This window comes from Mustela lutreola, chromosome 1, assembly GCF_030435805.1.
Source record: "Mustela lutreola isolate mMusLut2 chromosome 1, mMusLut2.pri, whole genome shotgun sequence".
NCBI lineage: Eukaryota > Metazoa > Chordata > Mammalia > Carnivora > Mustelidae > Mustela > Mustela lutreola.
In genome coordinates, this window is record NC_081290.1 from 72,466,438 (window position 1) to 72,484,585 (window position 18,148).

At 35.6% G+C, this 18,148-nt stretch overlaps 1 protein-coding gene and 1 long non-coding RNA gene across 3 annotated transcripts in view; one reads left to right on the forward strand and one right to left on the reverse strand.

Annotated features, from left to right (window-relative positions):
• Positions 1-1,034: 1,034 nt before the first annotated feature.
• LOC131827617 (uncharacterized) lies at positions 1,035-1,871 on the forward strand. Its single transcript, XR_009352080.1, has 3 exons — positions 1,035-1,160; positions 1,315-1,428; positions 1,546-1,871. It is a non-coding gene; the product is annotated as an uncharacterized LOC131827617 (long non-coding RNA).
• A 397-nt stretch (positions 1,872-2,268) lies between these two features.
• NAA15 (N-alpha-acetyltransferase 15, NatA auxiliary subunit) overlaps positions 2,269-18,148 on the reverse strand; it is an 84,316-nt gene continuing 68,436 nt past the window's right edge. The window contains exons 16-20 of one of the 2 annotated variants that reach the window (XM_059168473.1): positions 16,044-16,152; positions 13,591-13,689; positions 8,106-8,249; positions 6,856-6,953; positions 2,269-4,707 (exon numbers count right to left, since the gene is read on the reverse strand). In XM_059168473.1, the coding sequence (XP_059024456.1) occupies positions 4,507-4,707; positions 6,856-6,953; positions 8,106-8,249; positions 13,591-13,689; positions 16,044-16,152 (651 nt within the window). In that variant the 3' untranslated portion in view covers positions 2,269-4,506. Of the gene's footprint in view, positions 4,708-6,855; positions 6,954-8,105; positions 8,253-13,590; positions 13,690-16,043; positions 16,153-18,148 lie in introns of both variants that reach the window. The other variant, XM_059168466.1, reaches the window with a different exon arrangement.

The following is an 18,148-nucleotide window of genomic DNA, read 5'->3' on the forward strand; positions in this document are numbered from 1 at the left end:
CAGCAGTTTGTATATCCATAGTTCAGAACTTCAAATATAAGATATGGGAGATGTTTATTTTTTACTTCTTTAAATGGCTCCTTTTTCATTTTTAAAGATATCAAACAGTAGTCTGACTACTAGCAGGCAAGTAAGTAGTTTGAAAGAAAGAAAAAAAGTGGTAGCTAATTTAATTACTCATTATTAATGAAGAAACACCAGAGTTCTGGAAAAACACTTTACCTATCTCAGCACCTATCTCAGTTGTGATGAAGCATCAAGCATTAAGCCATGGACCTGGTAAACTTGGAGATTAAACAAGTGGCTAGTTCATAAAAGCCCTTTAGGAAACTATAGTAGACTGGAAAGATAACACAGAATGGTGTGGAGAAAGGCTTCTTGTTTGTTAAGACAATGCACAACTAGATATAGAAGGCAAATGTAATTATTAGCTGAAAGCAAGCAAGGGGACCCAAATCATATTCCCCAAATCTCTTTGCTCCTATGTTGTTTCTAAAGAAGAGGATAATTTGAACTTACTGAGACCAAGCTGATTTAGCAACAGCAGAATATACATCACAGGAAAATTTTCATCACATATTCAGGCTCAAGATCACTATTTTTTAGTTAAGAATTGTACCACCTGTGTGAAATAATACAGACTGTTAAAAAAGACACAAGGCCTAATATAAAAAATACAAGAACTACATTACAGTCTTTGTTAGACTGCCAAGTACCAACTTTCCTTTTGTTTTACAAGCCACCTTAAAACAGTCCATATTGTTTTTGGCATCTAGCACTCTAGGAAGAGCACTGAACATTAGTATTGCAAGCTTGACTATCACTGACAATTTAGAAAAAATTCTGATATAAAGAGTACCAATTTTTTCTTCTGGCTACAGTCCCAAGATGGTGTCATTTCAAAGGCAATTGGATAAACTGAGGCTACAAACCATGAAGACCCACTTTCTACCACATACTGCTCCCTTTCTTCCTGCCCACCTTTATGTCATCATAAAAGGAGTAGAACTTGATGGAGGTAGTAGCAGTGTTAACTCAGCTGTATAACCTACAGTATATAAGATACTCTTCTGCTTTACTGAAATGAGCATTTTCTCCCAAACCTTCTGCACACTACCAATATTTTTAACATCCACCCTGTAGGCTGCATACTAAAAAAGGTGAAAGTGCAATTCAATAAAGAACAATGGCCTTTTCAAAAAATGTTTTATTGCTATAAGTAGTGAGATTTCTTAATCATCAAAATTGGAACAAAACCTAAGGTTTTGTTATGGGGCAATACAGCTATTTCATGTGACTTTGTTTTTAATTTAGTTTCGGCAGTAGATTCAACAAAGTTTAGATGGTAGCTGGATGGCATCAAGAAAGCTTGCCTAGACTTCAAGTGGAGCATGAGCTAGAACATGAAGACTACCTTCCATCTGACAGGTCAGTCTTTCTTAGAACTCATAGAGTTATTTCAAAATTTAAGGCTCATAGTTACTAAGTATACACGTTATCTGGTAAGAAAATTTAACACTTCACTTTTTACCTTTTCCCAAACAGACTCTACACATGGCAACTGGAATATTCCTAGAAATTGTGCAGGAGAGAGACTTCCCTGAATTTATCACCACCTACCTGAAACCAGACCACAATTTCTGGCCTCCTCTTACAATCAAAGCTTTAATTTCACAGCTCTAACAGCAACACACCATGGAGTACAAACATCACTGAAAAACAAGGGCCTGATAAAACCCACAGAAAAGCTATTCCCTAATATTGGGACTACTTTTAGCCATACTATTATAGATCGCACTTTGTGCGTAATAAATATAGAAAAATGTTGAAAATGTAGGACTCAACCATCTAATTAAAGCTGAGTAAACTAACCTAGTCGGAATTTAATTTTTAAATGAGAAATGACAAGCGTAGTAAATATAAAGAAAAACAAAAATAACTTTACTTTCCTATGTTAATACAGGTCAAGGGACCCTTTCTTCTGAAAAGGGTTGATAACACCAGTTCTCAGCAATAAACATAAGGCACTTGTTTAGAATACAACATCACTGCATTCCCCCCGCCCCACACTTGTTTTTCTAACCCTGTTTTCCCCCACAGTATCATTTGGAATTAATAGAGTGAATGAGGAATGAGGCAAATGTGAGATGATCCAGTTGATACTACTCAGAGCAAGACAGTACAGTACAATGCTTTAGGGTTGCTGTCTGGACATAAAATGAACCCTGTCAAGATCTTCTGACACCAGACAATGTATCCACTATCAAGTAAACCTGAAAGAAAATAAAATATTTATTCAATAGTTCCAGTAAAATTGGGTTGGAGTACAATATACATGTTAGGAATTTAGCTCCTCACGGGTGGCATCTGCATCAAGAAGAGTTCTGAGTATTTATGAATTTTCATTCTAAGACAATCTACATCATTTGAACATTATCAAGACAAATATATGAATTTCATTTCAATATACAGTAGAGTTTAAACATAATTCACACATATACCCCCTATTATATGGCTGGTGCCTCCTCCCAACACCTCAATAGTGGCAGAGGTAGCACTAGTGTTCTTTCCCAACAATAAGAACTTCAGTTGCCACTCATAGGAGAAGTTGAAAAAAAGTTTGTTTGTTTGTTTGTTTTTTGCCATCTGTTAAGATGTTCCTGAGACAGGGCCAGTTAAGAAAACATAACAAAGCACTGGAGTTCAGTTTGTACTTCTCTTTACATCACTAATTCGTTAGACTGGGACGCGGAATGCAGGTCACGTACTATGAAAGGTTGAGTTTAGCACAACTGTTCAGTCAGTAGGAGCAGAAGGTCTCCTGAAAATTCCCTTTAGAATATACGTCTTATAAACTTAAAGTACCACAAAAAGGTCAATTATATATACAATTGAGTCACTTAATTTGCTCGGATCTTGCAAACGCAATGAGAATATTGAGCCTGAGGCCAGTTCTCAGTATATAGGTTTAACATTTTAAGGCTCGTTTTCTCCATCAAAATTGCAGTATTGTTTTCCTTTCAAATGACGAGTTAGGAATTACATTCATAGTACCTGCCACCATCCTAGCCCTCGATGAAATCTTAATGCAGGAGAGGCACTACACCTGCATTGCGGAGTTCCCCTGCATGGGCACTTGCTTGGCCCATCCTAAACGCTCCCATCAGCACTAGTTGTACAGCATGTTACATTGCCTCTGGCTTGCACCTCTGTTTCCACCTGTGTATTTTCACAGAAGCCCAACACAGATTAGTTGAAATATTCACACAACTGTTTTTCAAAACAATTTATTGCATCATATTTGGTACCTTATGTTTGACAACAAAAAGGAAATTACATCTGTAACTGCAGGAAAAAGAAGCTGGTCTGTTATTGAAAAAAAAATCTTGGGCCCTTTAAAAATTACAAAGTCTTGGGCTTGCCTGAAACGACTGAGCAAGAAATATATTCTTAGAAATGTAGGGCTTCAAGTATTACAAACCTGTGACACTGTGGAAAAATTCCAGAGGTATCTAAACTGCAGCACTTTTTTTCTGCATATCGTGAACAAGGCCTGCTGAGGTTTTAAACTATTAGTCTCTTGATCAGTCATAGAATGGTAGTCAGGAGTTCTGCTCTTTAACTTCAAGCCACGGTAGATTTTCTTTTTTCACTCTTGGGTGAAAAAATTCATGCGTGCTAATTAGTTGGTGCCACATCACAGTGCATTTGGTTCTTGCATTACAGTTTTAACAAGTTTGGCCAAAACAATGCTGAAAGGTTTGCATTGCTATTTTAGTTCTTCAAGTTTTAGTTAAAATTGAGATTGTTCCAACTGGTTCCTTCAGTTAAAAACTGTGGTACAAGAACACCAAACTGATCATGTACAGTGAATTTTGGAAACACAACAAGCGTATTGAACACCCTCTAGGTTTCTTATAGTTCTGCTTGGTATCTATATGTCCCAGCTTCTACAACATCAAGCATCTGTTGTAGGTTTCTCTGTAAATAGTGATTCACATTGCATACTTCCTATGGTCAGAATCAACCCCGTAACAAAATCAGTCAGATGCTAAAGCCCCAACAACTCTTTGTGCTCAGTGAAAGAATCCAGTGCTAAAACAGCGTTTTTGCTGTCTGAGATATAGTAAAATCTCACAAGACAAATTTTAAAGTAATATTTCTGCCACACACCTGCTTTGTTAGCTGTAACAGCCTCCAGATTTTATATAAATTAGTTAAAAAACATGGGTGGGTAGGTAGGAATAGAATAAGGTATCTTCTTTTAATCCCTCAATTTTAGCAGCTTTTAATTTTTTAAGAAACTGAACCTATATCCTGTAATATGTTAGATATTTTATATATACTTTTTCAGCAGGATAAAAAAAAAACGTAAAACACTATTTGAAGGCAAGAACATTTACTCTTCTCATTCTGTGTAAGTTAGAGCAATGCAGCAGGTGCGTGACAAAAATATTATACACTAGATATGGTCCAAAGTCATTCCAATTGCTTGTTTAATGATGTTCAAATTTCATTGGCCAGTTCTTCAGTTTCTGCAGAACTATCTCCATTAACTGTGATCTTCATATCCTCTTCATATCCAGGAGGCATGAAAGCCAAAGCATAGGGGAAAAGCTTATGACAATTTGCTCTATAAACTTCAGCAGCTTCTTTACAGTCTCCTAGGCTACCATCACACAAGGCTTCTAATACCTCCATACAAGTCTAAAGAAAGAGAAAAGGTCATGTTATAACTTGTCAAAGAAGAAGTTTGTACTGTGAATTCATTAGACATTTCATTATCCACAGATTTTCTGTGGATACACACGTATTTAAGATACACAAAAGCATTTCACTTGCACATATATATCCCGTAAGAATTAGTTTCTTTGGAATTGCAGGGTTTACACAAAAGGATGAATTTTGTTGGGCAAGCAAAGTGTGTAGAGTGCTGCATTTAAAGACCCACTCATTCTGAGCAAGTACTCAAACCCAGGTGGAAACCCTGCCTTAGCCCAGGCTGGCCCTGTATATAAATGCAAAAATTTCTATGGTAACGTCAGTTACTTACACCTTTCACAGTTTTGTTTTGTTTTTTAAGAGGTTTAGAGATAGTTGACAATATCAAACATTGTTTTTCACCCTTATATTCAAATTGTAGGTTTTCCCACTAACGAAGCAGGAAAGGAAGTCTCAAACCAAAGGGCACATACACAAGAAAAATTTGTTCATATAAACTGACAACCGTTTCAACCAAACCCCTTAGTGTATTTTCTTCTATTTTAAAATATCTTATATGATGACCTGCATTTCCTATGTTTTATCTTTTCACCTGAAAAAAAATTATGTAGTTTGCAGATATATAGTAGTATCCAACAACTTTGCCACTCTAGAAATGTTCTAATCTAAATGATGTATTAAAATATTAGCAATCAACAAGTCAAATGTTTCTTGAAGGTATTTACTTCATTTGCCATTAAAGCAATACTTCAAATGCTTATTTTGTCTGGCTAATTATCACAGGAAGTAACACTATGTCCTTTGTTTTTAGTGTGAACTAGAATCTCAATTTTGCAAGACATCCATGTATCTTTTACTCTATTTAATTTCATGTCACATTACAAGTTATGAAATGAGTGTTTTAATTTGACCCCTGGCATATGCATCTTCAGTATGCCAGAATCTTCATCCAGGGGGCGCCTGGGTGGTTCAGTCAGTTAAGCAAATGACTCTTGGTTTCAGCTCAGGTAGTGATCTTGGGTGGTACTAGCCACCCCTGCATGGGGATCATTCAGAGTCTGCTTAAGATTGTCTTCTTCCGGGACGCCTGGGGGGCTCAGTGGATTAAAGCCTCTACCTTCGGCTCAGGTCATGATCCCAGGGTTCTGGGATCGAGCCCCGCATTGGGCTCTCTGCTCTGCAGGGAGCCTGCTTCCTCCTCTCTTTATGCCTGCCTCTCTGCCTACTTGTGATCTCTGTCTGTCAAACAAATAAATAAAATATCAAAAAAAAAAAAAAAAAGATTGTCTTTTTCCTCTGTCCCTCCCAACTCCTGTGTGCATGCATGTGTACTCTCTCAGTAAATAAATCTTAAAAAAGAGCTCTTAAAAAAGAGCCTCACAGGGGCACCTGGGTGGCTCAGTGGGTTAAAGCCTCTGCCTTCGGCTCAGGTCATGATCCCAGGGTCCTGGGATCAAGCCCCACATGGTGCTCTCTGCTCGGCAGGGAGCCTGCTTCCCTTCCTCTCTGCCTACTTGTGATCTCTCTCTCTCTCTTTCTGTCAAATAAATAAATAAATAAATAGCCTCACAGAGACCACTGCTTGCTCAAAAATGCAGACAGGGCGGTGCCTAGGTGGCTCAGTCGGATGCGCATCCGCCTCTTGATTTGGGCTTGGTCCATGATCTTGGGGTGGTGAGACTGAGCTGCCCTGCTTGGGATTCTCCCTCCCTCTCTGCCCCTCTCCCCAACTTATATACACACTCTCTCTAAAATAAATAAATCTTTTAAAAAATGCACAGATATGAATGAAGTGAAATCTAAAATTAACTATGGAATATATATATATATGATTTTACTAAAACACATATCTAGAAAAAAAAAGTAACAGATGTGGAACTAGCTCTTGAATGCCAGGTAGCCTGCTATGTGTGTGTACACACAGAGACAATCCTACATAAATTTAAGATAAGGTTAGTTTCTGATATGTATTCATAATGGTTTGGTAAACAGTAGGCATTAATAACAACAACAACAAAAAAAAACAGTTACCTGGGTAAAAATTATTCTCTTTGTGAAAAGAGAAATTCTCGTTAAAAGAGAAACAGAGAAGTAATCAGATACTCTTAATGGAGATTATGAGAAACTCTTTACCTGGAGGTTTCTGTTAGTGAGGGATTCATCAAGCGTTGTTGCCAACTCTACAGCTCGCTTCTGACTAGAAGGATCTAAATAATATACCATTTTGGCAGCTAAGGGACAAGTAAAAAGGAAATCTGTTTTATTTCAAAGTAAAATCAGCATCTTATCCTCTATCCATTCAAATATAAAATGTAACATATATGTGTACTCAGTGAGGCACTTTATTAGAAAAATAGGAACAGTCATTTGAAACACTGTTTAAAAAAACCCTGATAGACCAAAAATAGCTTAACTAGGATTAAAGTAAAAAAACTATGAAGAAATAAAATATTCTAATAATAGTTGTGTTTGTGCAGCGGAACCATGGATAGTTTTCTTCTTTAAAATGAACATAATTTGGGGCGCCTGGGTGGCTCAGTGGGTTAAGCCGCTGCCTTCGGCTCAGGTCATGATCTCAGAGTCCCGGGATCGAGTCCCGCATCGGGCTCTCTGCTCAGCAGAAAGCCTGCTTCCCTCTCTCTCTCTCTGCCTGCCTCTCCATCTACTTGTGATTTCTCTCTGTCAAATAAATAAATAAAATCTTTAAAAAAAAAAAATAAAAAAAATAAAATGAACATAATTTGGGGCTGAGGGGAATACTCCACAAAATGTGATGGGGATGGGGATGTGGGAGGGAGACATCCAACCTTGATGGTATGGGCCAAAAAGTTGAATTCAGAATTCCACAGAGGCATACAAAGCTGCTGGCGTTCTTAGCCAGGTATTCTAAAAGCATCCTACTAATGCACTACCCACACGGTCCCATCAAGTCCAGACTGTGGACTGCCAGCATGGACCCCTGCCTGTGAAAAGGTTTCAAGTGCTCTGCATTGTTTAGTTTAATATCTTATATAAGCATGAGAAGTAAAAGATGATGGTTACATCCAAGTGAATTTTAAGAACACACTGAAGGGAGAAAAGAAAAAAAACAGAACTCTCCTCCCACCTTCATTATATGTAATATGTAGCTAAATGCAGTATACTTGCTTTGTTGTAAAGACAATGCTGAACCAGGAAAAACTACTGATCTTGTTGCACAGTAATAATTTTGTCTCAATGATTTAACTTATAGGAAGCATATTTAAGCTATTTTCATAAGACTAAAATGTGAGATAATTGCAATACCTCTTCCACGAGAAATATGTAACCTTGTCACTGATTCATTACGATAAAAACTGAAATTGTTTTAGAAGGTTAAGATAAAAAGAAAATAATGTGATTACCTGATAATCTGTGTGGCAATGAATCAGAATTCCTTTTCAGAAAAGTTTCATTAAAATTCTTTGGATTCGTTGCTCCAAAAAGACGATTCATTTCTTGTTTTAATACTGTTCTAACTGTATCAGGTAAATCTTTACTTTCACACACTGCTGAAAAAATTAAAAACAAACTCGATTAGTAGTTAGATACTCTGATACAGTTTGCAGAAGTTAAAAAATTATGTGGAAGAGTCTGATGAAATACAGCAATTATACGTAAAAACTAGATGAACCTACTTATAATTCAACATTTAAAGAGCTTATTAAATAGATGTAAAGAATGTGTGTCAGCAGAATAATCTAATGATTTTCTAATAGCATTCAAAGACATTTCACTGATAAATGATTCACTTTCAGAAAAAAACAGAAAGCAAAACAGGTAATGAAAGATGTAATTCTGTAGCCTTCCAAGCCCAAAGGCCTGCCCCCCTCAACTTCAAATCAAGTCTGTAAAGTAGGGGCTTTGATGACACCTACCTGATAAATACTGTCACAGTAATTATGGAGTGCTGAAGACAACAGAATTTTCCTCACCTCCATCTTCTATACCCAAGTAAGGCATTATAAAATTTAGCAATTTTAAAAGACAATATGACTGACTTCATTGACCTTTATTTGTAGGGGCTATTTAAACTGAGTTATCACTATATAATAAATTCTAAAGGATCAACAAAGTATTTTCCTGTAATGACTACGTGCTAGTAATAATCTTATTTTCAGGGCCTGGGATTTAGAGATGGAAAAGCTGACCCTCCCCGCCCCAAACGCTGACTGAATTTTGGTGTGTTTTTTTCCCATCATTATTTTGGTATATATAGAGAGAGAGACTGAAGCTTTGAGCCAGACAGAACTGGGTTTGGATCTAGGCTTGGACAAGTCACAACCTCTCTGAACTTATTTCTTGATCTATAAAATTGAGGAAATACCTAACCTAAAATGATCACAGTAAAGAAAGGTTATATATAAGAGAGCTAATTATATAATAGCTAAATATATAATTTGATAAATTATTATTACTTTTGTCATAGATTGAAAATGTATGACCACAGTGGTCACTTTTCAAATATCATACTGATGAGTATGTATCCCATGTACTTAACTCATTATGTGAAGCAAAAGTTGCACAGAACACTAACCCTAACTTTGTGCTATGCATTCTGGTATTTTCTACTCTATTTCTATTTTAGATTTTCAAATGGTAGTAATGACTTACTAAACTGCTTTCATTATCTCCCTAATGGATCACTATCCTAAGTTTAAAATTAAACATGAAATCTTGGGTAGTAAACATCTACATGAAATATTTGACATATTATTATTATGTACCTGAATAATTAATTATAAGACTTTTGTTGGTTAAATAATATTTCTTCTCTCATTCTATAGAATTGAGTGGTTCAATTAAATGAGGGCTTTTCTCCCCAATTAAATGAGTTACTAAAGAATATAGCTTAAACTCCATCATGGCTGTACTTTCAACTTTTGCAATTTATCAGTATTTGTTTTTCAGGGGAAGCAGGAGTACAGAGAGAACTCAAAGAAAAGTTGGTAAAATAGATGATAGCCAATTACAATGAACATTATGTCAAAACCAAGGATTTTCTATAAAATGTGGTACTTCCATGGGCTTTGTTGTTTTGCATTATGTGCTTTCCGGACACTATATGAAGATGGGAAGGTAATCACATAGTTAGATTACAGTTGGTTACAGGTGGAAGCTAAGCTTTTCATGTTTTTATGATCTTCATTAAATCCGTTTTCCTCAGATTAAAACAATCTTCCCAGAAAAATCAAAACTGCTTTAAAAAAAAAAAAAGGCCACACAATTAAAAAATATATATATTTGGGATATATAAATAGGAAATATTTATGTAACTCCCAACTTCCATTAATAGCTATTTCCAAAAATATTTGTCACTAAATCACAAAATGTTTAAGGCTGACTCTGTTTACTCCCTTGTGTTATGTAGACTGGAACTATAATTTCCAGGAAGATACTAATTACAACAACAACAAAACTCTGCTGCAGTACAACTTAGAATGTTGTATGGAATTCTATAGAATGCAATTTTACCTGTATCTTTAAGGAAAGGAGCAACCGCAAACGTCACAATCTATTAGATAAGCTTTTATTGCTAAAGACTAGAGGGCTGCTGGATCAATCTAAAAATCCTTTGAAAGTGATTAAAACTAACAAAAAATATTGAGGTCTCAGGAAAATAAAAAATCCCAGACTACTTATCTTCCTTGCTATCTTCTGATAGAACAATGTCTTGTGAATCACAGAAAAGCAATACTTGATTGAGGGAAGGGTAATAAAACCTTCTCTAAGAGGCTTTTGATTGGAGTCTTTCAACATCTTAAAATTAAAATAATGGTTGGTTCATCCTAAAGCAGATTAAGTTAGTAATCATCAATGGTTAACAGTCGCATTGAAAAGGGGGCTGATTCTCAGCAAAAAGAATTTCTCTGGGGCACCTGGGTGGCTCAGTGGGTTAAGCCTCTGCCTTCGGCTCGGGTCATGATCTCAGGGTCCTGGGATTGAGCCCCACATCGGGTTCCCTGCTCAGCAGGGAGCCTGCTTCCCCCGCCCCCACTCTGCTTGCCTCTCTTCCTACTTGTGATCTCTGTCAAATAAATAAATAAAATCTTAAAGAAAAAGAAAAAGAATTTCTCTGGATTCCCAGGCTAGCTGGCATTTTCATTTATAATTTGGGTAGAAAATGCTCATATTTTTGGGACACCTGGGTGGCTCAGTGGGTTAAGCCGATGCCTTCGGCTCAGATCATGATCCCAGGGTCCTGGGATCTAGTCCCATATCAGGCTCCTTGCTTGGCAGGGAGTCTGCTTCTCTCTCGGCCTCTGCCTGCTACTCTGCCTGCTGTGCGTGCTCTCTCTCTCTGGCAAATAAATAAATGAAATCTTTTTTTTAAAAAAAAAAAGCTCATATTTTGTGTAAGCTAAAGACTACTCACTACTAGTTAAAGGACAACCTAAAAGTGATTACCACTCAAAACAGTAAAGTAGATAAATGAGAGTATTAATGAAGTTTTTAGGAGAGAAATGTATTAGTATAGAAGAAAAATAATCTGCAAATAAAAGAAAAAAGGATTTTGTACAAATGACAGAGGAAAAGACAAAAGATTCATTATAGAACAAGATGACCAGTGATTTTAAAAGCATGTAAATGAATAATGAAACAACTGAATACCTAAGCTCCTATCTTTTACTTAGCATGAGCAGGAATGTAGTAGTTTAAGTTGCTCTAAGTCCTATAACTTAAAAAAAAAAAACTTGAAAATCATCTTCATAATTAAAAGGGGGAAAGAAAGATGACCTGTATGGTAAATTACTATGTAGCAGATACTAATTACATTGGTAGTATAACAACATTCGGAGGATTTTAAGGGTACTCATAATCAGCCTAAAATGAGTATATTTACTTGGTTTCTATAATTTACTTGGTTTCTATAATAAAATAGGTGTTGATGCACCTTTTTATCCCCATACTTCCCAGAAAGGTGTTACTGTGAGAATTTCTTTGTGAAGAAGTATAATATAACTTGACATGACAAACGTGTTCTTGAAAAATTACTTCTAAGTCAGTGTTGTTGTTTTTTTAAGTACCAAATATATTAGTTAAAGGAACCCTGTAGGGTATATCAAAGATGCCCCGACTCTGTGCCTTTGTAGTTTCACAGGTATTTTTATACAGTATACACCTGTTTTTAACAGAGCAGTCTACCCAATTCTTGAAGGCTTTTTAAAGAGAAAGTGCATCATTATCACTCCAAATTATCATTTAATTGTCTAAATTTAGTCAAAATCAGAATTACTTTGTAACTCTCTTCCTGACAATGCTGTCAGCTAAACATCTGGAGCAATGGGTATAGCTAACAGTGACACAAAATAATTCTACTCTTACATCAGGACCATCCTGCCTTTGTTCTTCTGAAATCCAAGAGCATTTTAATTCTTGAAAGAACTGTTCCAAGGAAACAGTCGTATGTTCATCAATCCACACACATACTGTAAGTAAATATACTCAGATATGCCACTTTTAATTCCTATTTCAAAGGTTAGTCTCCAAATTCATAGAATTTTATGTATTATTTTACTACGTTTTAGGAAAGAGCTGATTATATGAATAAAGTGTTTATATTAATTCTCAAAACAGCTTAAGTGCACTCCATCCTAACCAGGAATGGATTTAAGACCATTACTCTTGGCCTTCATCTTCTAACTCAACGATTTCAAAAAGTTTAATACAAAAAAAGATACTAGAAATTTTATTTTCTCTAAATACAGCAATTCTGGGCTGCCTGGGTGGCTCGGTTAAGCCTCTGCCTTCGGCTCAGGTCATGATCCCAAGGTCCAGGGATCAGGACCCACATCAGGCTCTCTGCTCAGCAGGGAGCCTGCTTCCCCTTCTCTCTCTGCCTGCCTCTCTGCCTACTTGTGATCTCTCTCTGTCAAATAAATAAATAAAATCTTAAAAACAAAATAAATAAATATAGCAATTCTTTCTTCTATTTTCTATAAGGCGGTTATGTTATTTATTAATTTCATAATTTAAGAATCTGAGAAACATTCTATGATTCAGTGTTTACAACAGGAATCAATTTTTTTAACAAGCATAAATATAATTGAAGTAAGTTTTTATTTTTTCTCAGAAGTCAAAAGAATGTTCTTAATCAGGACAATTTAGCATTTCTCAAAAGACTGATTGGGAAGACTGATTTACTCTCATTATTTAAATATGTATGGATTCATATATGGCTGAGTATTCAGCAATGAGATAGGTAATTTAACAGTACTTGCAGATTGTTCTATTATAAAGATTCAGTCACTTAAAAATTAAAACTACCACCATCACTTGACTACAGGAATACTTTACTTTAAATGTATAGCTCTTTAGTATAAAGAATAATATGAAGACCTGAGCTCTCATTCCTGCTTCATTACTAATTATTTGTGTTACCTTGAATAAGTCATTTAATCTTTTAAGGGCCTAGATTTCTCAACTATAAAATTTAAATCTATACTTAGTAACAAAAATTTTATGACTCCAGGAATTCTGAAGACAGATATGCAAGGAAGTAGCTAGTCAATTTCAACGAGATTTTTCAATTTTAGAATGATTTATTAAAAAACTTTACACAATGAGTATGTTTCAAAGTTTCAACTTACATGTAACTTTTTAGAAACAGGAACAAAGGTTATTCTCAAATATTTGGACTGAACAATTCTATATCAAAATCATGTAACATTTCTAGCCTTAAAATAAAGACCTTCATCACAAAGAAAAGAATCCTGTTTTTCCCCTTAGCTAATTTAAAATCCATCAGCTTTAAAATGACTGAGTTTATGACAAAGTTAAATAGATCACTTATACAGTCACTATCCACTACTGTAATCAAATCTTAAATAATGTAAAACAAAAACATACCAGTACTAAAGAGTCGAATCATACACTCATGAAGCCAGGGATGACTAGAATCAATAGCAAATGCCCTCTTTACTGATTGTAGCATCAAAAGAAACTTTTCTATAAAAAGAAAAAGTAAAATATATTTTGATCATTTGATAAAATAAGCTGCCCTCCTTTGGAGGATTAATTTAGAGAATTACAAATAGAGAAACTAATTTACAGTCAATCATATGTGAACTGCAACATGATTGAAGCAAATGATTTCCTCAGATTAGAACATTAGCTAATATTTTCCACACAATATTCATTAAGAAAAAAATGTTTTATGAAGTACAAAAAATTTAGATAACATTCAATAATATTTGAACTAATGCCATATAAACAAAACTTAAGCCGTTTCTTAACCTCCTAATTTAATAGAAGTAAATGGATTTTCTGCACTACTTATAAAACTTCATTACTGATACTTCAGACTAGCTCTTTTCTTGGATTTTGTGACATTCATATGAAATGGTTTCCCTCCTAATTTGGTGTCCTCTCCTAATCAATCCCTGGTTTTGCTTCCTCCTCAAAAGATACAATATGCACCAAGGTAATGTTTTCAGTGATTTCTCATATCTTTCTACACTATCCCTACACACCCCCATGTTTCCCAAGCTTCAGTAGTGTTTCCATCTGTTGAATGGAAATTTCACCTGATTACTCCACTGCACTTCCAAGTCCCATCTAAAAACTACTTCTTTGTTAAGACTTCCCGATTTGGGGGGCGCCTGGGTGGCTCAGTGGTTAAGCCGCTGCCTTCGGCTCAGGTCATGATCTCGGTGTCCTGGGATCGAGCCCCGCATCGGGCTCTCTGCTCAGCAGGGAGCCTGCTTCCTCCTCTCTCTCTCTCTGCCTCTCTGCCTACTTGTGATCTCTGTCTGTCAAATAAATAAATAAAATCTTTAAAAAAAAAAAAAAAAGACTTCCCGATTTGGTACCATTCTCCAAATAACAAAATTCAAAACTCCAGGCTCCTCTGACATTTCTTTTTCCCTTACTCCAACACTCAGAAAGCTAAAAATACTGCCTATCACACAACTACAGTGAATTCCAAATGCTGAAGAGCCCTTCAGAGGTTAGAACACAATCAAGAAGCCAATTGTAAGGAATTCAGACTGCCCTTCCCCACTTTAAGGAGAACAGCTTTTTTATACTTCAGGATTCTGTTTAAGAACATTTGTTGTTATTGCGGCACATGGGTGGCTCAGTAGATTACAGGTCTGACTCTTGATTTTGGCTCAGGTCATGATCTCAGAATCATGAGATCAAGCCCTGCACTGGGTTCCTCCATGCATGGAGCCTGCTTAAGATTCTCTCTCCCCCTCTCCCCCCAACCCCCACATAGCTCCCATGCACTCTCTAAATAAAGAAAAGAAAGAAAGAAAAAGAAAAAGGGGAGTTGCATTAACTTTTCTTTAGAAGTTCCTAAAATTACTGGACTATTTATTAAATTTCTTTTCCAAATTACAACACAATCATTTTGGAAAACAGAAATATAATGGAAACCACTGTAATCACTCAAATCCATCAAAAGACCACCTGTTTTTTTTTTTTTTTATCTATTTCTTCCTGGCCCTTTCTCTGTCTTACATCCCCATGTAAATATCTTAATAAAAATTAAAACCAAACTATAGTTTTGTGTCCTATTTCCAAGCAATACTATATAGCAACCTTTACCCAACATTACTATTAATTACTTTGGATAAACTTGATTTTTTAATGGAAACTCTATAGAGGTACCATTTTATTCAATCTCTTTTAGAACAGTTACACTGCTTGGAGCAAAAACCTTCTGTCAGATCTTACTAACCAATTGCTCTTCTCTTCAGGATGTGTCATCTTAATGATATACTTTTTCTTTTTTTTTTTTAATGAACTACCTGGATTATAGCAATTCAATACCACAAAGTCTTAGTATCTATATATAGTCTAGGCATTCTAAGCAAGACAACCAAGAGGTTCCATTATCTTTTACCTGACTCGGACAACAGACAACCTCAACATTATTTAAGCATATTTGTGTTTTCTTAATGGATCTTCTTCCTTTCCATGCATCTTCTTTTAGAAATATCCATTTTTCAAGATACACCTCAAGCACCACATCTTCTAACAATAGTTAATAATAACCAACATTTATTCAGTGCTCCCTCTGTATCAAGCACTAATCAAAGCTCAGTATCATTAACTAATTTTATCCACACCTATACATAGTAACTACTGTATCTGACCTTAATCTTAGTTATGTATGTATATCTATTATTGATTTTAATGTCCTAGGAGACTCACAATATCGTACACATGTAACAGGCATTTCTGTGAGATGCTACATTGGGAAAACCCTATGGTGGTGAGAACACTGGATTTGGGTGACTATATCTAAGAAATACAGTGATCAATTTTGTCAGGGCCACTATACCCTAATTGCCTACCTTTCCTAAAGTAAATCTCAAAGGCAAAAAGATGCGTTTCTATCTTGTTCTTCACCAAGTTCTTCAACGGTGTTAAAAATTTAATAGCTTCTTCCAATGGAGTTTCAACCTAACAAAAATAAAAGATATTATACAAATGGAAGCAAGATGGGGGAGGGGGAAAAGGATGTGACTTTATTCTATTAAAAACACTTCACTTTCTGGGTGTTTTCTTTTTGGTAAAAATCACTTACCCATTACCCAGAAATACTGTCATATTTTAACTTCCCATAATCTAAAGGAAGGGGAATTTGAACTCTACAACTCTTCACAGGTTTTTAACCATATATATATATATATTATGTCTGGATAGAAACTATCCAACAAGTAAAAAGAAAGATAAAACAGAACCAGGCAAAGAAAGACAGTGAGATGAACAGGTAAGGTAGCCAAGGGGTAGGATGGGGGGAGGACAGAGGAGAAATATTAAATAGGATGCAGAGGGGTCGAGAGAGAGAGAGAGATAGAGAATATTACAGAATGAGTCAACATTCTTTTTAAATTCAAAGTGAAGTATGATCAAGCTATTAAAGGCAGTAAAATAACCATTCTATCTTGCTTTGTTCTCATACAAATTCTATAGAATTCATATTTATTCCAATGCCATACTAATGGTGAGATAGCATTTAAGAAGATTTATGTTTATTGAACTGTCTCTGTCATCCTTTATTAATTATGTAGATGTCATATTAATTATATACCTGTAATAATTCCTGGACAGGAAATACTTAATACATAATTGTGTTACTGTTACACTCCTAGACTGAGTATCTAAGACAAAATTCATCTCTGTAGACTGGGATGGGGCTGGAGAATACCATATTTATCAGAAAGGTACTGAATATCCATGCCTGTATTTGCCTTGTCTCATCACAGAGGTAATAAGATTTATCCTTGGTGGAATTTGTATTTGCCATAACAATCCCACATGCCTCTACCAATATGGTAATTGTGGTTTTACCAACACAGATTCTGGCTAAGGAAATTATTTCACAGCATTAAAAACAAACAAAGAAATAAAAAACACCGCAGGCAAGAAAGTGATGTCTAGGAGTTTTACTTTATACTAGCATGTAGGCAGCTGGCATTATTCTGAAGGACACATGCTCTAAACAAGAAATCACTATATGGCACTGTCAGTCTACTAGCCGTGGATACCAAGAGACAGCAGGGAGAGAGGAGACCTCCTAAGTGTGCCTTTCTCATACATTTGTAGATATTTTGCTTCTTATTTCCACAATTTTATGTTCTACTGATTTGGGATTTGTGGTATACAGAGGAGAAAGGTCTACCAGGGAAAGATAAAGAACTGAAAACTGAAATTGTAATGGAGCTGTATCAAGTTTTTTAAGACTTCCAGAGCACAGACTGAAATGAGGATCACTATAATGACTAGGGTAATTTACTACCAGGGAGATATGACTGCTGTCACAAAATGGAAACAAAGAATATAAGGAAGCTAAGTCAATATGAGCATTATACTTACTGAAATCTAAGTATTTAAGCTTAGAAAAAGAAAAGAGAAATTTTGCCTGCAATCCTAATAAAGAACAACATATGCCACTACAAAAAAATCTGGACCTAATTGTCCCCATGTTTCTGTGTGCCTTGTATAGGTAAGATTTTTATCATTTTGTCTGACAAAACCATGCACATATGGTTATGTACATAACCATAATAAAGCTACCTACATTCTATATTCATATATACATAATGAAATATGAAGTTATATATACAAAAGCCTATCAACAGGGTTGAGTTCTACAATCAGTGTTTAAGATTAAAAAAAAAAGAAAGAAAGAAAGAAAGAAAAAAGTACCATCAAGTCCCTAAAGCTGTAAAGACAAGATGCATAGAAATAAATCTCTCTCTCCCTCTCTCACAACTTTGCATTCTGTGCACGACAACCCTATTAAGTACCAAAATGAAACTCAATATAGCAAAATGTTCACACTGGGAGAGGCACACAGGAACTGACATGGACTAAACAAATGGTAGTCATAATTCCTTGGTCTCAAACTCAGCTAGGGTCCTGTGTTCACTGAGTGGAGGACTGGATGAAAATT